The sequence below is a fragment of the Tenrec ecaudatus genome, chromosome 13, assembly GCF_050624435.1.
Source record: "Tenrec ecaudatus isolate mTenEca1 chromosome 13, mTenEca1.hap1, whole genome shotgun sequence".
NCBI classification, from domain to species: Eukaryota; Metazoa; Chordata; class Mammalia; order Afrosoricida; family Tenrecidae; genus Tenrec; species Tenrec ecaudatus.
Window position 1 is genome coordinate 37384369 of NC_134542.1, and position 24352 is coordinate 37408720.

The following is a 24352-nucleotide window of genomic DNA, read 5'->3' on the forward strand; positions in this document are numbered from 1 at the left end:
TTGGAGCTGCGATCAATGGTCTGGGGGCCCCACTGGGCTGGCTCATCGCTAGGATGGTCCACGTGCATGTCTGATGCCTTTGCTGGGAGGATGAGCTCAACCAAGACCTGGGAGGAGCTGGTGCTATCACATGGTGTCATCTCAGGGCCTCGCCCTCCCACGGGGTCTTTATAGTGGGAGAGCCAGACTTCTTACAGGGCAGTGGCGAGCAGCTTGAAATGGGGGTGTTTAGCCCATCTGCATTTCACATATGTGTGTGTATGTGTTTTAATCTCCTGTTGTACACAGACTAATGTGCCGTGGGATAATAATGGTCCCCAAATATTTTAGCTCCTAGTCCCTGGAAATAGGAAATGTTGCTTTATATTGCCAAGATTTTACAGTTATGATTACATTAAGGCTCTTGATGTAGCGGGGGACAGGGAGAAGGTTATTCTGGATGATCCACATATGGGCCCTAGAAGCCACCTAACTGTCCTGATAAGAGAGAGTGGCAGAGGGACACTTGACACAGACTCAAAGGCACGTGATGACATGGTAAGATTTCAAGACAGAACAATTTGAAGACATACAAAAAAAAATGTCAGTGCATGCCAGTCACTACCATAGGCTGGAAGAATCAGCAAACAAATCCTTCCAGAAACCCTCCAGAGGAAATGAGCCTGCTCCACCTGCATCGGGGCTCTCCAAAAACTTATTGCCACTGAGTCAAGGCTGACTCATGACTCCTTGTGAGTTTCCAAGACTGTAACTGTTTACAGGAGTACAAAGCCCAGTCTTTGTCCCACAGAGCTGCTGGTGGTTTTGAACTGCCAACCATGCGATCACAGCCCAACGCATAACCACTACACCACCAGGGCTCCACTCATCTGAGCAGAATGAGGCTGATTTTGGTCTTCCACTCTCCAGAACAGTAAGAGATTTTGTTTTGTTTTGTTTTGTTTTTAGGAACAATATGGTGATACAATAGCCACAGAAAGCCCACCCAGTGCCGAAAAAGACGACCATTATCTCCCAGCGGTGTCTGCGATGGATGTGAGTACATCTCAGTTGTTTGCATGAGTACCCAACCCTTTTCAGACTCTACTGCCCATCTTTTGACAGCAATAAGAACCTCACCAGTTATATCCATTTTCCTCATCTGCTTTGAAATGACCTGATTTGAAAATTAACTGTCTGAGGCCCAAAACTTCAGGTAGTGCTGTCCCAGCACAGGGTGGCAGTACCTGCTGGGCGGTGGCGAGACCAGGCTGCCAATCAGAACAGTAGCCAGGGCTCTTAGCCTCTTGGCTGTGCCCATCCTTTGTTTTCTCGTGTTTTGATGAGCGAGGGGGGGACCGCGCATCTTTCGTGGCTTCAGCTATCATGTATGTATTGATGACTTCCAAATCTCATTGGCGCTCCAGACTGTATCTGATGGCCCCCTGCACATTTCCACGTGGGTTCCTGTTTTTATACCTCTCTGCTCAATGCGCAAGGAGTTTATAAACACACAAATGATCATTACGACCTAAAATTCATAGTGTGTTTTCAAAGTGCAGAGTTAAAAATGATGTGTTTTTTATTAAAAACAGAAGCAAACCAAAATGAAGGGAAGGGTGAGTGAGGAAGAGAGGGAGAGGGAGTGAAAGACAGGCAGTGCCTCCAGTTTTCAATTTCCTTAAACTCACTGCCGTCGAGTGGACGCCGTCCCGTGGTGACCCTGTAGGACAAGGGAGAACTGCCCCCTGGTGCGTTCCCCAGGCCGTAGCTCTTGATGGGAGTAGATAGCCTGTGTTTCTCTTGCGGAGGTGGCTGATGGTTTTGAACTGCTGAACTTGCTGTTAGCAATTGAATGTATAACCACTATACCACCAGGGCTCCCTTCTAACTTTACTAGTCAGAAATTATCAGTGAGTATTTGGTGTCTAGCATTGGATAAATCCGACCATATTGTTGAGGGGCAATTTTCCTGGGTTCTCTTACCTTTCTGCCCATTTGCGAGTGAGGCACAGATTCCAGTTCTGTAATACAGCCAAACCCTGATGTACTTGTTCTCGGGACCTCTTTGCATTGCCTTATGGGAATTTCATTTGGGAACCTGCTGCAAAAATGCCAACACTCTTCATAATCAATTGCTCTATTAACTTAGTCCATCTCTGACCCAGGGAAGGCCTGTCTTCTATCCATCAAACTATGGCAGGCTAACGTGTTAGGTTACAAGCAGGGGGAAATGCCCTCACAGTTATTGACAAGAATGGTAGACTGACAGATATGTCTTATGGAAGAGGAAGAATGAGAGCCTTATGGTCTGATCTATTGACATTGTTGATCAAAATAGTTGATCAAGCAGGCAGTATACATAGACCTCCATGCCATCGACTCCCATTGATGAGAAATTGAGACGCTTGCAAGCCAAGGGAGGGGGGGGGAAGGTTCAGAAATAGCTAGCTCTTTGAGTAGAGGTCATTGCTAACTCTCCTGTAGGTAGGGAGACTTCCTAACCAAGCTGATGGCTCACTTCAGCTTGTCCCATTATAACAATTTGGCCCGCTTCACTTATAAAATTGGCACAAACTCTTGTGGAAAACCAGATCAGCACTGACACGTATTGACTGTACTTTGAATTGGATGTACAATACTGATGAATGTGACCTACTGAAAAAATAAAACACCGACCCAAAGAAATACAGACAGATTCGTGCCGTCAGTGCTGGCACTCTGGGAAACTCTTCTAGTCCTTGTGTTGATACCAGACACAAATTTTAGAGCTTTTATCATAGCTCTAAGGCAACAGATTCCCTGGATTGGGCTCCATAAGGAAAGTCACTGATGTGAAAGCCAAGCTCAAGCAAGCCTGAGGGCATGCAAACCTGGTAGCCCTGCCTAGAAAGCAGTGAGTGTGCTGTGGTGACTGCTGCGTCAAGGAAGCCTCAAAGCCTAACTCAAACCTAAAACCAAACTCACTGCCATGGAGTGGATTCTGACTCACAGTGACCCTATAGGTCAGAGTAGAACTTCCCGTTTGCAAGACTGTAACTCTTTTTAAAAAGAAATAATTTTATTGGAGGCTCTTACAGCTCTTATAACAATCCATGCATCAATTTTATCAAGCACATTTGTTCATGTTACCATCATCATTTCCAAAAACTTTCTTTCTACTTGAGCCCTTGGTATCACCTGTTTTCCCCCCTCCCTCTCCACCCTTCCACACTTGTGAACCCTTGATAATTTATAAATTATTTTTATTTTCATATTCCAAACCATCCACTCTGTACCGTCACCCACTTTTCTATTGTGCATCCATTGGTTCCCCCTTCACCTCCTACCTTCCCCCTACCCTCATGGTATCTCTACTCTCATTATTGGTCCTGCGGGTTTTTATCTGTCCTGGATTCTGCGTGTCAAGAGCTCTTATCTGTACCAGTGCACGTACTCTGGTCTAGAAGGATTTGTAAGATAGACCAGAGGTCATGGTAGTGGGCAAGGCGGGGCATTAAAGACCTAGAGGAATGTTGTGTTTCATCAGTGCTGTACTGCACCCTGGCTGGTTCATCCCCTCCTTGTGACTCTTCTTTCAGGCGATGCAATACTGTAACTCTTGAAGGGAGTAGAAAGCCTTATCTTTCTCCCAGCTAGTGGTTTCCAATCACGGACCTTCCAGCCCACCATGCAGCCCTCTACGCCATCAGGGTTCCAAAGCTTACCTAGAGGTCAACTCTGACATGCTATTTGGGCCAATCAGCATTGTTAGATGGTTGAGCTGCTGCCTCTTCATCAAAACTAAAAGTAAACATGATGCCTTATTTAATGACGTGGAGCTCTCTTCTCTTTCTGTGCCCTGGGACCTCGCATCTGCTCGATTCTATCTAAGCTCAGCTGCCATCAGGAGAAAGATGCCTAGAGGCAGAGCCAAGTTCCCCCTGCCCCTAAGGCTGTATATACCAATCCAAGGCTGCTAGAGACGTTCAGGGAGAGAAGAAGGCAGGTCCTTTATGGCCCTGTTGAAGAGGATTCCCAGGGCACTAACTTACCTGAACCGATGGAAGAGAAAAGCACTTGCATTTAGGTTAGGGGGTTTGTGCAGGGACACTATGAAGAAGGGCACTAATATAACTCTGTGGATGGAATGCTCAAGGTCAATATAATATCCTGTGCTTGTTGCCTCCACATCTGAATGTCTACCCAGACTCATTGCCTTCCAGTTAGTTCTGACTCATAGTGACCATATAGGATCAACTAGACCTGCCCTACCAGGAGCCCTGGGGATGCAGTGGTTATCCACTGGGCTGCTAATGCAAGGTCAGCAGCTTGAAACGCCCAGCCACTCCCCGGGAGAAAGATGGCCTTCAACTCCCATAAAGAATTAGTCACCAAAACTACAGAGACAGTTCTAACTTGTCCCATAAGATGGCCATGAGTCCTCATTGAGTCACGACATTGAGTTTGGTGTTTTGATTTTATGGGTCACTGTCTTGCATACTTTGGACATCTTATCAAGAGAGACCGGTTCTTGGAGGAGGACATCATGCCTCAGAAGATGAAAACGAGGAGGACCCTTAAGATGGATCATCGGAGTGGCTGCAGCAATGAGTCCAAGCACAGGGCAATGCGGCCGAGGATCGCACAGGATGGGGCGGTGTTTGTTCCGTTGAGCATCAGGTCCCTTAGGAGTTGGAACCCACTCAATGATACCTAACAACAACAACACCTCTGCACATATTTGTAGAGGCACACTTCCATAACTTTCTCGGGTAAAATTGCTTATGGAACTGCCAACCCTTTCTTTTTAAAAGTAGTTTCATTGATATATAATTAACATATTATTTAGTTCAATAGTTCAGTCTTATTTAAGAAGGTTGGTACATTTATCACTGCAATCAACTTTGGAACATTATTCCTTCTTGTATCCATTGCTGTTGACTTCCATCCTCTCCCCACCCCCATCTCCTATGCAATGCCCTCTAGTTCTTTGAGGCTTCCCCACCCCACACTATCCAATCCTGTGCATACTCACAATTGTTCTTCCATTCGAACCCCTGGTAGCCACTGGATCCATCCATCGTGTTGAGGACCTCTCTCTTTTCCATTGCCCCTCTACTTCACCAAGTATGATGTATTTCTCAAGGGACTGCTCTCTTGACAACATGTCCAAAGTACATGGAGACCTGCACATACACAGAGATGCTTCCACCAGCATTGGATCCACAAGCCTTTTCACCCAACTGGCCTGTGATCTTCCTGCATTCTGCATCATTGCATGTGCTTTATGAGTCTGAAAAAGAATTTATAGACTAGTATCAGACATATGGGCTAATATCAGCCCATATGGACTTGATCTGGACTGGGATGTTTTCTCAACCTGCAATTGCTTTACGATATAAAGCTGTCTTTTACACATTTATAAATGTCAGTGAATTTCTCTTTACTCAACCTGGTCTAGCACAACTTTTTTGAAATCAGACTTGTTTGTTCTTTTGGTAGACCATGGTGCATTCAACATTCTTTGCCAGCACTGTGGCTCAAGTTCACTGATTCTTCTTTAGTCGCCCTTATTCAGTTTCCACCTTAACCATGAAAGGGGTGGGGACTGAATATACCCTGAGGGGATTGAAAATATCATGGCTTGGGGCAGGCCTACCTTAGTCCTCAAAGTAACATCTTTGCTTTTCAATATTTTAAAGAGGTCTTGTGCAGCAGATTTACCCAATGCAATGTGTCCTTTGATCTCTTGACTGCTGCTGCCATAAACATTGATTGTGGATCCAAACAAGATGAAATACTTAACTTCAATCCTTTCTTTTTTTATTATGATGTAACCTACTGGTCCCTAACACGAAGTCTATCAGATATAGCAGAGGGTAACCCTCGCTCTGCAATCCCATGCAAAACATCTGTCATCCTTCTCACCCCCATTGCCATCGCTGGCACTCTCTCATTCTATGGGACCGTGTAATGCTCTGAACTGGTGACAAAGGAGAACAGAACACATTTGATTCCTTTAGGTTGTTAGGCGCTATTGGGTGAGTTCAGAATAAAATACCACCGGGCTCTGCACCATGTCACAATTGTTCCTGCGCTTCAGCCCATTGTTGTAGCCCAAAGGGGCTTCCTTTTCTCATTGCCCCTTCACGATACTGAGCATGACATCCATTTCATGATCCACTTTTCACATGCATTTGAGGCAACTGCTAATATCATGGCTCAGGTCCGGTGCACTTTAATCCTCAGTGACTTCTTTGCTCGTTTATACATTACAGAGGTCTTCGACGGCATAATTTGTTTGATTTCTTAACTGCTGCACGCATGCTTGTTTATTGTGGATCCAAAAAATGGAAATTTTTGACAGCTTTAATATTTTCTCCATTTCTCATGATGCTTTCTATTGGTCCATTTTTAAGGATTTTTGTTTTGGGGGTTATTTATTTTTACCTTGAGTTGCAATCCATAGGTAGTTCCCCCCCAAACAAGGATTAGACTCTTCAATCTTTCAAATTGAGTTGGGAACTCTAAAGCTCATTATTTGGCTAAGAGGTCACATTGGGGAACACTGTGAATATTTTCCCCTTAACTTATTCATATAGATCCTACTTGGGAGGTCCATCAATTATGATATTTTCCAAGGGCACTATGTGTGAGTGATTTCTTGTATGCAATACAGGCAGAAACTTACCTCTGTACCCAAACAATGAGGATCTGTGATCTTTATGTTGTTGTTAGTTGCCATCAAGTTGGCGTTGGCTCGTGGTAGCCGATGTACAACAGAACAACATATTACCTAGTTCTGAGCCGTCTTCATGATTGTTGGGATGTTTAAGACCATTGGCATGACTGTTGTGTCAATCCATTTCTCTGAGGGATTCCTCATTTTCACCGACTCTCTCTATACTAAGCCCTTCCAAAGTTGCCATCCTGACCTCTAGGGAGCATTCTGGTTGTATTCGAATATGAGTTTGTTCATTCTTCTGGCCTTTCACTGCATATTCAGTATTTTTCACCAGTGCCACCATTGGGAGACATCGGTTCTTCCGTTTTCCTTTTTAATTTTCAAACTCTTGCTGCACCTGAGGCATGATCAGAAGAACACCTCAAGGTAGGAGATACCACCGGTAGATTGTGTCGCCCTCAGAAGACGGATGCTATCGTTGCTTCCGAGAGTTCCCCCAAAGGACAACTGGCTTGTTACATATGTGCCCCTACCATACTTGTGTTGAAAGTTATCTAATTAGATAAATCTTGTTGCACATTATAATGTGGTAACTCTGGAAATCAGATTTCTTTCTTTCACCATAGTTTGCTCTTGTTAAGTGTTCGGGGCTGTAGGTATCTGTTGGTAGTGATTTTCTCAAACTTTGCTGCAGGGGCAGAAAGACTACATTCCTGGTTATGTATGATCACTTATATCTCTGTTCTGCTCTGTCACTGGCCCCAGGGACCTTAAACACTGACATTATCTGCTTTTCATTATGTAATCCCTGGTGGGTGTAACTTTTGGATTAGATTCCAGAGTTCTGAAAATTTTCTTTTGTTAGTCTTTGTCGGGATATGGCTGTTTCAATGAAGGGATCTAGTTTATATCTACACTACTTTTACTATTTTCTATCTTGTGACCCTTCTGCTCTTTTGTTATGTGATATTTTTAATGTGAATATTATTTTTATTTTATGCTTGCAATTAATTTTTTGTTTCCTGGGTTTAAAAATGAAAAGAAGCCAGTGGGATACAAATGAATATGGTGTGTTTTCTTTGGATGCCTGTCTTCCTACATTAACTACCTATCAAAGCAATGGTTCAGTCATTCGTGTTGTCTGACCACTCCCCATTAGAACTGGTTAAGTTATAAATTGATTCTTTTATTTGCATAAAGTGACCATCAAAATAATAACTTTGACTCTCATGTTATTGTTACTTGCAGGCATAGCAATGCTAAAATGTAAAATTATATTGCTGTTTAAATTTTTCTGCTTGGTTTCTCTGCTTTGCTTTCATTTCAGAATGAGGAGCATGCCTTCAAAAAAACATTTGAAAAGGCAACCCCCATTGAATATTTAGGTAAGTCATAATTTGTATTTATATTATTATAATTTCAAAATACATTTCAATGAGCCTGGGAACAGAAACTCAAATAAAATAATAATTATTAAATCTTCCTTTGGAAAGGTAAATTATACTATGCTGTATTAGGTTTATTGATGTGGAAATCCTATGAAATGACAGTCTCAGAGAAAAATCAAGCACAGTGAAATACAATTGCCCTTAAAACTGGAAATTAGCTTTTGTGAGATTTTTCATGCTTTACAATGTAATTTACACATGTCACTGACAATGTATCTGTGTTTCCCAACTTTTTGGACACCCTTTTGATCCATCGAGTACAAAGGTCTTTCTAATTCAGAAAATTGTTCAGTGACATCGTTATGAGGACAACTTTGCTCTTTAATATTTTAAATAGATCTTAGGCAGTCGATGCGGTTGTTTAATTTTTTTCTTTTCCTTTCTGTTTCTGGGACAAAATCTCCAAAGCAGAAATTTGGCTTATCTTGAATAGAATAATGTAGTAAAATGAGGGATTTTTACCAGGGTTATAATTAATTACACGGATGGATGACGTTCCACACAATAGTAAACATAAGTGGGAGTATAGGAAAGTACTTTGGAATTCAAGGTATCAGCTCCACAAACTGATATTTCAAATATCAAGAAAAAAAGTTAAATGGACATTATTTATTCTGAAAGAAAACTTGACAATTTGGAATCATATTCAAAAGAGTATGACATCTTGGTGGGAGGGGCGTCAAAATACTTGGATACTCATATTTGTTATCCACAAAACATTTCATCTAGTGTCCTTTGGATTCTCCTAACCAGGGAAGAATCTTTTGGAGTATATTTGATAATAGAATATCAGATAGAAGAGCCAGCACCTTACTTTATTATTCCCAGCTATTCTTTGGGAAGAAGAAATTATTCTATCAAGTAGTAGAAAACACCAATGAAGTAGGGATCCCTTCCTTACTTCCCCCAAACTGACTCTGTAGATCTAGACAATCATTGTCTTGTACAAGACTCAACATAAAGAAAACAAAAATCTTCACAACTGGGCCAATAAACAACATCATGATAAACGGAGAAAAGATCGCAGTGGTCAAAGATTTTATCTTACTTGAATTCACAGTTAACATTCATGGCACCAGCAATCAAAAAATCAAATGGCATATTGTGTTAGGCAAATTTGCTGCAAAAGACTGCTTGACAATGCAGAAGAGCAGAGATGTCACTGCGAGGACTCGAGCGCACCTGGCCAGCCCGAGATCTCCAGTCACCTTTCATGCACGCAAAATCTGAACAGGGCAGCGTGGAGAGTTGATGAGTTGGAATTCTGGCGTTGGCAAAGATGACTGAATCTAGATCGACTGCTGGAAGAATAGAACACATCTGTCTTGGAAGAAGTATAGCCCGATTGTTTCTTAAAATCGAGGATGGGGCTTTGTCTCATGTACTTTAGACGTGTTGTCAGAAGGGACCTGTCCCTGGAGAAGGACATTACTTGCTTCATCAAATAAAGGGTCAGTGAAAAAGAAAGACCCTCAACAAGATGGTCTGAAGCAAGGAGCTCTTCATTATAACAACTGGGAGGAGGGTGTAGGACTGGGTAGTGTTTCGGTTGCACTGTGAGCCAGGAACATTTAATTGCACCTGGACACAACACAAATTGCTCATGGGCAGATCATTAACATCTCTGTACTTAAGTTATTTCATCTTTAAAACACGTAGATTTCATTTTATAACAGGTTTCAGTCTTACTTCTACAGGTTTTGCTGTACTATGAACTTAACTAAAAGACAATATTTGATGTACAAAACTACAAAGCCTATCAGTGTTTCATTTTAATCAATTAATATATGTATCTCAAGTACTATTTTTAAAAAAATCATTTTATTGGGGGCTTTTACAACTCATCACAATCCATCTATCCATTGTGTCAAGCACATTTATACATTTGTTGCCATCATCATTCTCAAAACATTTTCTTTCTACTTGAGCCCTTGGTATCAGCTCATTTTCTCCCTCCCTTCCCCACCTTCCCTCCCTCCCTCATGAACCCTTGATAATTTAGAAATTATTTTTATTTTTTCATGTCTTACTCTGTCTGATATCGCCTTCATTCACTTTTATGTTGTCTGTCCCCTAGAGAAGGGGTTGTATGTAGATCATTGTGATCGGTTCCCGGTTTCTTTCCCACCTTCCCCTTACCCTCCATGGTATCGCTACTCTCATTATTGGTCTTGAGGGGTTTATGTGTCCTGGATTCCCTGTGTCTCCAGCTCTTATCTGTACCAGTGTACATTCTCTGGTCTAGTTGGATTTATAAGATAGAATTGGGATCATGATGACGGGTGTGGAGGGAAGGAAGCATTAAAGAACTAGAGGAAAATTGTCTGTTTCATTGGTGCTACACTGCACCCTGCCTGGTCCAGTTGCCTACAGATGGGCTTTGGGTCTCCACTCTGCACTCCCCCTCATTTACAATGATGTGATATTTCAAGTACTATTAAAGACATAGGGTTATTACATGAACATTGTTGTCCGGGGACAGAGAAAGGTGGTAGTAAACACAAAATGGACGTTCACTGTGTTTATTCTGTTCCAGGTCCTGTTTTGAATCCTTTGCCCATCAAACATATACAACAACCTATAATGAAGGCTGTGGAAATGGAAGCGGAGGGAGGCCGAAAAACTGGTCCCAAGTTACCCGGTTAGTTAGTTGCAAAGGACTGTCTGGCTCCAGAGCTTCTGCTCTTAAGCACTAAGTTACTCAATCACCTACTTACATAATATCTCCCCCCCCCCCAATTCTCTCTCTCTTTTTTTAAATTTAACGTGTTAATGCAAGACCCAGTCCAGAGACAGAAAAGCACAAAGAAAAAAAGAAAAACTGTAAGTAGATTGATCTGTTCTTTTACAAACCACTGTCAACATTTGACAGTATTTTGAATTAATGCCTATGTATTGACATCCTCTGCTCTGTGGGCCGTCAGGGAGCCTGGGGAAGTCCCTGGCCCCTTCTCCCGGAGTTCTTACGTGCATGAAGCACACACAGGGAGAAAGGTCAACGCCCTTCAGCTTCACACCCTGCTTCCTTAGTGTTGCTTGCTGCCGTCAAACCAACACTGACGAGCCCAGGAAGGACTGTATACTGGAAGTAATGACGAGCAGGCACTATTCTGCCACAGCCACAGTGACGGAAGTGCAGCAGGACAGTGCCTGGGATTTCTGGAGGGCATAAGTCAGAGGCAGTGGTGGAATTCAAATCATTTAACAACTGGATTGCTGTCCGAATGACCACTTTAAGCATTTAAAAAAATGATATCCCCAAAGATAGTTTATTATTTCATATAGTTAATATTTAAATAAGGACAATAAAAGAGGTACACAAAAGTAGACTATGTTATAACAGTTTTTAAATATTAATAAAAAATGTAAAATGATACCTGACAAAAAACAATGAAACTATTATTTAAGATATTTCCACAAGGCTTCTTGATGGGTGGCCTCACTTACCATTGTCTTTGCTTTCATCCGAGCATCATCGGCTGTGTGACGTATCCTTAACCATCTTTTCACTGTAGAAGGAGGATCACATTCCATTAGAGGTAAGCCAACTAGAAAATAGCCATTGTGTTTGATATATTAGACACAGGTGACTTCTCTTCTCGGAACATATTATGTTCATCTTTGAAAAAAACCCCCTTTCCACTTTTGCTAGATGTTTCCAGCTCTTTGAACACTTTCAGGAATTGCACAATTCACTCATAGTACCTTATGGGAATTTGGGGGTTGACACAAAGCTGAAATGAATGACAGCGTGCCCCCTCTGGTTGTCTGGCGCTTCCTTTTGCTGTATACTTTTTAGTGAAGTAACAAGCGCAACGGAATGAGAATGAAGTATTTTCATCATCAAAAGTATATAGTTTTATGAAACGAATCAATAAATATTGCAAGCATATTTCTGTCTAATTTTTTATACCTATGGACTCAATCAGCATTAATTGTTACGAGTGCTTAGCATGTGCTGTTGTGCAGATGAACACTGAAAAAGAGTAAAGAATTTACTCTTTAGCCTGAACTGCTGCTGACCTTGGATTCATCTGCCTCTGCAGCCACCAGCCTGTGGTTTCCTTGCTGATCTTTTTTTTTTTTTTTTTCCTTGCTGATCTTGGGTTCATCAGCCCCTGAAGCTACATGAGTCAGGAAAAACCTTCAGCCTAACATCTGATCCATGAAACTGGAGCCTGACTAGACTCAGACTGGACTTCCTTGCTTCTACAACTGTGTGAACCATTTTCTTGACATAATTCACATGCACACACACACACACACACACACACACCACTCTGGTGACGTGGTGTATCATTGTTGTACATAGGCCGGACAAGAACAACTGAGACGTGAGATTGGAAGAATGAAAAGAGTTTATTAACAAACAAAAAGAACCTGCGCAGGGACCAGCTGCCTGAAAGAAAGAGGGTGTCTGGCTGGCTGGCCCCGTTTGCTTCCAGACTTAGGTTTTTATGGGTTTTTTAAAATCAAACAATTGATCTGTACAACTGTGCAAGCAAGCTGATAGAGAAGCAGATCTTGCAGTTAGGCGGTTAAGCACAACTTCCTGGTGCGGGGTGGTCTGTTGCCAGTTCTAAGAATAAGGGGCTATTTTGGTTTTTCTGAGAATGTTACAAGGCCTGTGGTTGCACCTAGGGTCTGGTGCAGAATGTTTGCTTAATACAAAATGTCTTTACTTAAGCCAACTATTACATTACATCTTGAGCTGCTAACATGTAACAGGTTAGCAGTTCAAAACCACCAATTGCTGAAAGATGATGCTCTTTTCTCCCTTAAAGATTTACAGTCTCAGAAATTCATGGAAGCAGTTCTACTCTATCCTCTAGGCTAGGATCTCACTATCTGCTCTATGGCAGTGAGTGAGTGAGTGAGTGAGTGAGTGAGTGAGTGATATATAGACATACATATCACTGCTTCTACTTTTCTAGAGAACACAGTCTGACTTTTCAGAAGAACACAGCCTAACCCAAGGAGTCAGTTTTTCCTTTAAAAGAAAGAAAACAAACACTTACTTGGAATATTTTCCAGTCCCAACAGATATAGCAAAATCAAACAGAACAAGATAAATTCACTTGGTGACCCGTAGAGCAATCAACAGCTGAGAAGGTTGAAAGGGTCTGTCACCTAGGGCAACAGTCTTGGAAATCCAAGCCGGCTCTGGGTTCTAGAACAAATTCTTAAAAGTGCAAGATAATTACTTCACAAACAAGTTGCAGCATCTTCAGAGTTCTATGGAAAATTAAACTTTGAAGTTGTTTAAAGTTAAAAGGGTTTTCTATGGTCAAGATAATGTGCTAAAGAAATGCAGATTGCTAATCTGAATTGGAAGTCACCCGATAGCTGATTCAGGTGATAGGTCCTCCCATTGCTCCTTTGCAGTCGTAGTTTGTTTGAAAGCCAGTATGTGGTGATGAAAGCGAACTAGCATGAGATAGGTATATATTTTTAAAGAGACTTGAAATTTATAGACAGATAGACTTAAATTCAAATCTACACTCTTCCACTTCTCTGGTCACATGACTTGGGTGACTTTACCGTTGTTTTGTTTTCTCATCTGTAAAATGAGAGTACTAGCCCCTATTTCAACACATTTAAAAGCAGTTGGAACATGATGTTGGTAGGTGCCATCAAATCGATTGTGACTTCAAGCCACCCTGTCTACAACAGAATCAAGCACTGCCCTGCGCCATCCCCACAGCTGTTCCTTTGCTTAAGCCCACGGATGTAGCCATGTAATTAAAACAAACAAGCTCTCTGCCATTGAGAGAATCCCGACTCATCTCAACCCTATAGGACAGATTAGAACTCCCTTTGTGGGTCTCTGAGACTGGGACTTTTAATTTTTTTTAATCATTTATTGGCGGCTCGGACAACTCATCACAATCCATATATCCATCCATGGTGTCAAGCACATTTGTTGCCATCATCATTCTCAAAACATTTGCTTTCTACTTGAGCCCTTGATATCAGCTCCTCATTTTCCCACCTCCCTCCCCACTCCACCCTCCCTCATGAACCTTTTATAATTTATAAATTATTATTGTTTTCTCACATCTTACACTGTCCAACGTCTCCTTTCACCCACTTTTCTGTTGTCCACCCCCCAGGAGGAGGTTATATGTAGATCCTTGTAATCGGTTCCCCGTTTCTACCCCACCTTCCCTCCACCCTCCCAGTATCATATCGCCAGTCTCACCACTGGTCCTGAAGGGATCATCTGTCCTGGAATCCCTGTCTCCCATTCCTATCTGTACCAGTGTTCATCCTCTGGTCTAGCCAGATTTGTATGGTAGAATTGGGATCATGATTAGGTGTGGGGGGAAACATTTTAGAGGAAAGTTGTATGTTTCATTGTTGCTACCTGCACCCTGACTGGCTCATTCCCCCCCCCCCCCCCCGCACACGACCCTTCTGTAAGGGGATGTCAGTTGCCTACAGATGGGCTTTGGGTCTCCACTCTGCCCTCCCCCTCAATTACAAGGATATGATTTTTTGTTCTTTGATGCTTCTTACCTGATCCCTTCAACGCCTCATGGTCACACAGCCTGGTGTGCTTCCTCCATGTGGGCTTTGTTGCTCTGAGCTAGATGGCTGCTTGTTTATCTTCAAGCCTTTAAGACCCCAGACACTACATCTTTTGATAGCTGGGCACCATCAACTTTCTTCACCACATTTGCTTATGCACACATTTGACTTCAGTGATCATATCGGGAAGGAGGGCACTCACTGATATGATTTTTTGTTCGTTGATGCCTGATACTTGGTCCCTTTTACACCTCATGATCACACAGGCTAGTGTGCTTCTTCCATGTGGGCTTTATTGTGTCTGAGCTAGATGGCTGTTTGTTTACCTGCAAGTCTTTAAGACCCCCAGATACTATATCTTTTGATAGCTGGGCACCATTTCTTCACCACATTTGAGTAGGTACTTGAGTGGAGATCCAATGTCCATATGCTGCCTTAATACTAAACCTACAAATATATGCACGTAGCTCTATTTCCCCACCATCCTTATAAATATATTTACATATGTACATGCCTGTATTTAGACCTCTATAAATGCCCTTTGCCTCCTAGTTCTTTTCTCTATTTCCTTTTACTTTTCTTCTTGTCGCACTATCATGCTCAGCCTTCATTTGGGTTTCAATAATTTCTCTCGGTTACATTGCCCTTGCTGAATCCCTACCAGGCCTCTCACACCCTCCTTGCCACTAGTTTTGGATCACTTGTTGCTCCCTTGTTCCTGGGTTGGTCAACACCACCTCCTTTACCCCACCTCCCCTTCTCCTATGTCTCCCGGAACCATTGGTTCCGTTGTTTTCTCCTCCAGACTGTTCATCCAGCCTATCTTATCTAGAGAGATCTTCAGAGATCATAGTATGCACCAAAAAATAAGGCATAGCAAGATAAAACAGCAAAAGAGAATATAACGATTACAACAAAAAAGAAAAGCAATTACCAAGAAAAGAATAAATTAATTTTTTTGATAGGAAAAAATGGAAAAACCTGCAAATAGATTAAGGTCTGATTTTTGCCTTCTAGGTGCATCTTGAGACTGGAACTTTAAAAAATATATATTTTATTGGGAGCTCTTCCATATATCATAACAAGAGACTGGAAGTCTTTCTGGGAGCAGAAAGCCTCATCTTTTGCCCACAGAGCTACGGGTGGTTTTGAATCGCAGACCTTGCTATTCGGAATGCCCATGGAAGGACATTAGCAAGGCCTACAATCCATGACGTCTTGTTGAGAAAACAGAGATTGGAGTTGGGTGGAGCAGAGGCAGAAGTTGTGGACTAGAATGCCAGAGGGAAGGCGCCCGAGGGGAAGAAATCGCTAGATAACCCCAAAGGTGTTTTCCTGGAGACTTTGAGTACTGATCAGAGTAGGAAAATATGGGAGGCAGGAAAAAGAGTTCTGGAAAGAAACATTCTATCACTTCACATAATTCATATTTCCATTAGTCATAATGAAAAGACTTAGAACACATTTGACAGCAGCTAGAATCCCTAGACTGTGTCACCTCAGTAAAGAGGCTGTCATCCCTACATGAAAGACTTCGGTAGACAACCTTCTCGCTGTAGAACTTTACAGCAAGCCCCCAAAGGACCAAATGGACTCCAACTAACCATGTACCAGAACCAAGTCAAAAGAAATAAAATTTAGCAACCAACAATTCAAATATATATCATTTCTGGTTTCAGTTTTTAAAAATTACAAGGCACAGAAACAAAGAGCTCACTGCTATTGAGTCAATCCTGACTCATAATAATCCTATGAGACAGTAGAACTGGCCCTGTGAGTTTCCAAGACTGTAACTCTCTATGGGGTAGAAAGTCTCATCTTTCTCCCAGAATAAAGAAGGGGCAAGAAAATATGACTCCTAATGCTGAAAAATCAACCAATAGAATTAGATCCAGAAATGACAGAGATTTGTCATGAACCAAAAAGGAACTTCAAACAGCGATGATAAGTATTGCTGTGCTTAGGTGCCATGGAGTCGTTCCAGCCAAGAGCAACGTTTCCCACAACAGAAGAAAACTGCCTGCTCCTGAGCCTTGCTCACAGTGCTTCCCGTGCTTGAGCTGTTGCTGCAGCCACGCTGTCAGTCCAGCTCCTTGAGGGGAATCCTCTCCTGTGCTGCCCCTCCACTTTACCAGCATGATGTTCTTCTCTGAGGACTGGTCACTCCTGACAACATGTCCACAGTATGTGAGACAAAGTCTCACTCTCCTTGCCTCTAAGTAGCACGCTGGCCATATTTATTTCAAGATAGGTCAGCTTGTCCTTTTAGCAGTCCATGGTATTTTCAACGTTCATCTCCAGCACTACAATTCTAATACATCAATTCTTCTTTGGTCTTCTTTATGCAGTGTCCAACTTTCCCATGCCTATGAGAGCACTGAAAACACCATGGCTTGGGTCAGGTGCACCTTGCTTCTCAAAGTAACAGACTTGCTTTTCAATGCTCTAAAAGGTCTTAGGCATAATATTTACCAATTGCAACACATCCTTTGATCACTTGACTGCTGTTTCCATGAACATTGACTGTGGGCGAGCCCAAGCAAGATGGCATCCTTTCTCCATTGATCATAATGTTACCTATTGGTCCAGTAGTGAGGATTTTGGTCTTGACATTGAGCTATAATCCATATTTAAGGTTGAATTCCTGGATCTTCATCAGCAAATGCTTCAAGTCCTCCTCACTTTCAGCAAACTGGGTTGTATCATCTGCACACCAGGAGGTGTTAATAAGGCTTCCTCTGATCCTGATGTCACATTCTTCTTCATATAATCCAGCTGCTCTGAGGATTTGTTCAGCATACAGATTGCATAACTCTGGTGAAAGGATAAAACCCTGGCACATGCCTCTCCTGATTTTAAAACATGAAGTATTCCCTTGTTCTGTTTGCACAACTGCCTCTTCATTCATGGACAAGTTCTGCATGAGCACAGTCAAGTGTCTGGAACTCCATTCTTCTCAAGGCTATACATAGTTTGTTATGGTTTTTACAGTTGAATGGCCTGGCATAGCCACAGAAACACAAGTAAACATCTTTAACTATTCTCTGCTTTCAGCCAAAATCCATCTGACATGATTTCACATCCTCATCTGAATCCAGCCTGAACCTCTGGAAGCTCACTGTCAATGTCCTGCTGCAACCATTGTTGGATGGTCTTAAAGAAACATTTTACTTGCATGTGATAGCAATTATATCGTTCTATAATCTGAGCATTCTGTTGGGTCATGTTTCTTTGGGATGAGTACAAATATGGATCTCGTCCAGTCAAGAGAGGCCAACCAGCTGTCCTCCACATTTCCTGGCATAGACGTGTGAGGGCTTCCAGCACTTCACCAGCTTGTTGACCATTTCATGTGGTATTCCATCAATGCCTGGAGCCCTGTTTTTGGCTAATGCTTTCAGTGCAGCTCGGACTTCTTCCATCAGCACCATTGGTTTTTATTTATATGCTACCTCCTGAAATGGTTGAATGTCAACTATTTACTGATTGATTGATATAGTGACTGTTTTTTTCTAAAGTATGTTTCAAAGATCCTTTTATTTAAACAATTGTGAAATATTGACAATAGTACAGCATTGAGTATTTACTTAACACCCAAGAAATTATAAGGAAAGCCCTATTATTGTGCTATGAAATATAATGTTCTACAGAGCAAATTTTCAAGAGTACAGATGCCTACATTTCCGAACAGACCTACCAGCCCAACTCCATTTGAGTCAAAGAGGTAAAATTTTAAAAGGTGGGGAAGGGGAGTAGATTTGGGCACATGCAGGAGAAAGAAGTCTGGGAGCCTTTTATTTTAGTATCTCCAAAGTGCATGGGGAGCAAAAAGTTTCTACATTAACATGTCATATAAATCATATGAATTATAATTTTCATAAAAGTCAGGCTGAAATATTCTGCATAGGGTGAAAGATATGTCTAAGCAACATATATTTGCACAAGGCCACTGAATATCTTGGATGCTAGTAACAAATGACGAAAGCTTAAGTCTATGGCAGACTGAGTAAAGTTTGGTATTCTGTAATCCAGAGATTATAAAAGACTCTTACTATAAAAACACTGTAATGACTGGATACAGAGTTTTTTTGTATTGTGCTTCTGGCTGGTACACCATCTTCTTAACATGTCCACTTAATAACAGACATTTGGGAGAGGTTGTGCAAAAACTACTCTATTTACCAAAATGGCACACAGGTGAATTCAACAGCTGACACACATGCACACTTCATATACATCATCAACAGCAAAAGGTGTTCTGACACTACCGAACTGAAAAAGAACATTCGTCTCAACAGCAGCTCTTACGCACTAGTCAAATAAGTTATACAAGAATGGGCAAATATTGCCCACGTAAATGGCTATTGTTAAAGCTGAAACAGGTTGAAAACCACCCAAGTCCAAGCAAAGAGATAGAAATCTTTCAGACACCACGCTATGTGTTTGTGTTTGAAAAATGTGGCCTTTCCCTCAACTTGTGGTCTTCAACTTGTCTTCCACGTCCACAAGGAAAATACAGAACAATTCAATACAACAGAGGTAATTTTAAATGAGAGGAATATTGCTACGCTATAGTTAAGATGAAGGAAAGAAGGAAGGTCAAAGCATGAAAACTGTAAAACTTGCTTGTTACATGTTAGAACCAGTCCTAGACTAAGATATCATGTGTTCAAATATTTTAAGTAGATTGTTTAATGCTATTCTAACAGGTCCTTTCCGTCAGTGAAGTTACACTAATAAAAAAATTCTATATATTCCCTTACAATAGCAGCACACACACATGCACAGCTGTCAGTCTCCACTGAAAGGAAATAAAAAGCAGAGAAGTAACATATTAAAAAGAAATAATGGGAGGAAGATCAATGCAATTCAGCTCTTTAATCAGCCAGCCAGCCAGCTAAGAAAGATCCTGTGGAGTGGGAATGTGCCCACCAGTGAGCTCCGGCTTATCCGGGCGGCACTTAGAAGCTGTTTGTTCTTAGTTTTTGCTTTACCCATGTTTAAGCCCCACAATAAAAATATTTTTGCCCTTTCCACAATTGTTTTCTTTAAAAATCTGAACTTCCAGGCTTTTGTCCCAGATGAAGAAGCCTTGATTTTAATTTTGCGTCTTCAGCTTTCTGCAGACTAGTCACTTCTGTTTCCTTCTGCTCCTCCATCCCTGAGGCTGCCCGGGATCGCTGAGGACATAATGCTCCCTTCAGTGTGAGGGGAAAGACCAGCCCCCCACAACTAATCGCCGGTTCGATAGGTGCAATTGTACAGTTAAGATACAGATAAAATTATAGTAAAGTCACAGAGAGCTTGAGAGAGAGAAGAAAGAGTAAAATAAAGAAGTCAGACACATTTCATAGTAGCATGCTCACTTCCTGGACGGCCATGATCTCAACAGCCAGGTCGGCACACAGCATGGGCCTAGAGGGCAGGGGAGTGCAGGAGAGAGACGTTTACTGCTAACCAAGGATTATCTATCTCTTTGGGGTGTGTGCAAGCCCACTAATTACAGGTAAATATATACGTCACAGGAAGAGGTTGCCTGATAGGTTATACAGCAATGAGAGGGGGATGCTCTAGGGGTATCCACGCAATAGGAAGGGGAGGTATTGGGAGTATACATGTGACAAGATGGGTGGATCCTAGATTCAGGATGGCAGCTTAACTTTGGATGTCACAGAGCAGGTTTGACCTATTCTCTATCTCTCCATGGAAACCATTATCAGTAGGGTGGAAAACCCCCCTACCGGGACCAGATTGATGGCCGCAAGCCTTTTAGGGAAAAGTAACCCATTGTCATTAACAGCAGGGAGTGGGCCCCTCTTGGAGTGGGACCAGACAGTCTGGCAACTGACTGCCTTCAGGGAGGATGCCTCTAAGCATCTGACCTCCCACCAGATGCTGGCAAATAGCCTCTAATGTTTGGCATGTCTCTGGGGGTGGGGGAGTCTCTGTATAATCCCACAACTCTAGCCTAATGCTGCTCTGGCTGCACCTGAACTATTTCCATCTTTTGATGCTTCCTGCCTCATTCAGTGTTTTGCCCAGAGAAGCTTTCAGTCTTTCAACTCAAAGCTTGAATTTTTTTTCCTTCAGTTCTTTCAGATACTCTGTGTGTGTTCTTCCTCTTTGGTTTTCTAACCCTATGTCTTTGCACATTTCATTATAGTGTTTTACTTTGTCTTCTCCAGCTACGCCTCAAAACTTTCTATTTAGCTCTTTGACATCGCTATTTCTTCCATTTTCTTCAGCTACCCTATAATTAGCAAATTTCAGTCTCTCCTGACATCCACTTGGATCTGTTCTTTCAATACTGTATGTTTAGTGACTTTGGACTTTCTGAATGATGTCCTCCCCCACCTCATCGGGTCGTTAGAATTCAGTGCATCAAATCCCATCTTGAAAGGTGTCTCAAAATTCAGATGAGAGAGGCTCCAGGGCATATGTTGAGACTCTTGGATTAGTTTTAATTGTCTTCATCTTTAACTTGAATTTACATATGAGCAATTGATGATCTGATCTACAGTCAATCCCTGGTCTGTTTTTAGCTGCTGATATTGAGCTTCTCTGTTTTCTCTCTTTCCCCAGATGTAGTCAGTTTGAGTTCTGGGTATTCCACCTGGAGAAGGCCATTTGTACAGTCTCCTTTTGTGTTGTTGAAGAAATGTATTTGCTATGAACAATCTGTTGGTCTTGCAAAATTTTATCATGTGATCAATCTCCAGCTTAGTTTCTATCACCAAGTCCATATTTTCCAACCATTGTTTTTTTATCTTTGTTTCCAACCTTTGAATTCCATTGGCCAGTAATTATTAATACATCTTGATTTCATGTTTGAATGATTTCATGCTGAAGACCTTGGTAGAATTCTTCAATTTCTTCATCGCCAGCTTTAGTGGTTGGTGTATAATTTGAATAATAGTTGTGTTGATTGGATGTCCTTTAAGGTGTCCTATCGCACACATCATTGTACTTCAAGATTGATTCAGAAATGTCCCTTTTGACAATGAATGCAATGTCATTCCTCTTAATAATGTTATTCCAGGCATAATAAATCATATGATTTTCTCATTCAAAGTGGTCAATGTCAGTCCATTTCAACTCGCTAATGCCTACGACATCTATCTTTAAGCATCCCATTTCATTTTTGATGATTTCCAGTTTCCTTAGATTTGTACTTCACATGTGACAACTTCTGATCATGAGCAGGTTTGCGCTGCTGTTTCTCCTTACCTTGAGCCCTGTCCCATCAGCAAACAAAGATCCAGAAGGCGGCTCCATACACACAGGCTTTACTCGACTCACAGCACCATGGTCAGCTCCATTCTGAGAAAGCAGCTCCTCCTCAGTCACATTTCGAGTCCCTTCCGACCTCCAGGGCCCATCCTCTGGCACGAGCTCCAACAGTGTTGTGCTTCCATTCATTAGGTGCTCGGTATCTGACCATGGCCCAAAGCTATGCATAGAGTTTTAGTGACTACTTCCTCCAAAGTGGGGAGCCAATTTCTTCCTCATTGTCTGTTCTAAGTCTGGCATCTCTGCTGAAACCTGGGCACTTTGCGTGACCATGCTGGCATTCAAAACACCAATGACAGAGCTTCCAGCCTCACAGCAGCATGCAAGCCGCCACAGTGCGACAAACTGACTAGCAAGTGGTTGTCAGAAAGATAATTATTTAGGTCTTAATTTCCGTGTCTTTAATAACATTTGCAAGAATAAAATAATATTAGGAAATAATTTTGCATTACCAGTAGTCTAAAATTAAAACTTCTTCTTTCTTTCTTTTTCCCTCACTCCCCAGGGGTTTTTTGTACCAAAAGAACGCTTACCACCATCTGTCATACCAAGCTATATAGAAAAAGTTATGCCGTCCCAGGTGAGTCCTGAGTTATGTTACCCAACTCCAATGATACTTTATTACTGTGTTTCCCCAATACTCTTGATAATCAAACAGTTGCTTGGAGATTCTGCTCAGATGCTAACCAAAAGGCTGGAGGTGTCATTGCATCCAGAGGTGTCTTGGGAAAAGGCTTGGGGGTCTACTTCTGAAAAATAAAGCAGCCATCAGGAAACCCCTGTGAAGCACACGTGTGCACTCTGGCAAACTTGGGATCAGCATGGGTTGACATGGACGTAAGAGGAACAGATGTTTAAACCAGGTGCCCTGGCAGAAAGAACTGGCTGTCTTTAAAAAATATCTATTCTCAGGTCCCAACTTTGGCCTTCTAAATCATAAATCTGGAACTAGACCTGGGAATCTATATTTCTCAAAACACCTAGGGGATTCTTTTTCTCTCTCTCTTTTTAATTTAATAAATCTTTTTATTGGGGCTCATACAACTCTTATCACAATCCATACATACATCAATTGAGTAAAGCACCCCTATACATTCGATGCCCTCGTCATTCTCAAAATTCACCTTCCTCTTGGGTTCCTGGAATCAGCTCATTTTCCTTTTTTCCCTCCCCCTCCCTCCCCACTCTCCCCTTCCCCCTGAATCCTTAATAGTTTATAAATGATTATTTTATTTTATCTTATCTTACACTGCCCGGCGTCTCCCCTCACCCACCTTCCCATTGCCCATCTCCCAGAGAGGAGGTTACACATAGATCCCCAAGATTGGTTCTCCCTTTCTACACCCCCTTCCCTCCCGGTGTCGCCACTACCACCGCTGGTCCCGAGGGGTTCATCCATCCTAGATTCCCTGTGTTTCCAGATCCCTACTGCACCACTGTGCATCCTCTGGTCTAACCAGGTCCTCAAGGCAAAATTGGGATCATGATAATTGGGAGGGGAGGACGCATTCAAGAACTAGAGGAAGGTTTTGAGTTTCATTGTTGCTACACTGAACCCTTAGTGACTCATCTCCACCCCACCACCCCTCTGCAAGAGATGTCCAGCTGTCTACAGGTGGGCATTGGGTCCCCATCATGCACTGCCCCGCATTCACGGTGATGTGAATGTTTTACCCCCCTGCCTTTGTTGTTTGAGACCTGGTCCCCTCTGCCCTTCACGATCACACATGTTGGTGTGCTGCTTCCGTGTGGGCTTTGTTGCTTCTGGGCTAGATCGCCGCTTGTTTGCCTTCAAGCCTTTAAGACCCCAGACGCTATATCTTTTTTATAGCCGGGTACCATCTGCTTTCTTCACCACATTTGCTTATACACACGTCTGTCTTCAGTGATCATGTCGGGAAGGTGGGTATCATGGAATGACCGTTTAGCTGGGCAAGGTGCTATTGTATTGAGGAAGTGAGCGTGAGGAGGTCCAATGTCCACCTGCTACCCTACTACTGAACCTATAAATATATGCACATAGGTCTATTTCACCTAGGGGATTCTTATGTTATCACATTTGAAAGCCAGTTGTATCCATTAAAATGAACTTTGACCTGTGCTAAATTGGGATACATGAAAATGAGTATTAAACTGGTTATTTTATATTTTGCCCTCCCCCCAAAATTAGGTAATGTAGACATAGTTTGAAAAGATTTCACGTTTAAGGCTGTCTCAGTAATAGTATAGCCTGGTCTCAGAGCTATAAAGCTGCCTATTTATGTGATACTGAAAATTCACTGTAACACAGTGTGTTTGGTGCTTTGTTTTGCTTTTGGTCCAACTCTCTTTTAGCTGTTTCTTCCATAGTGGCTCATCAAAAGCAAGATCTTCCTGTGACATCTTAAGTACTAGGTGAAGCTTATCATTGTTCAACTTTCAGACTTAAAGGCAAATA

General features: G+C 42.1%; 1 protein-coding gene across 1 annotated transcript in view; it reads left to right on the forward strand.

Moving 5' to 3' along the window:
• The window catches only part of CATSPERT (catsper channel auxiliary subunit tau), a 100988-nt gene that overhangs the window by 66665 nt on the left and 9971 nt on the right, over window positions 1–24352 (forward strand). The window contains exon 14 of the mRNA XM_075529069.1: window positions 949–1035. Coding sequence (XP_075385184.1) covers window positions 949–1035 — 87 coding nt within the window. The remainder of the gene's footprint in view (window positions 1–948; window positions 1036–24352) is intronic.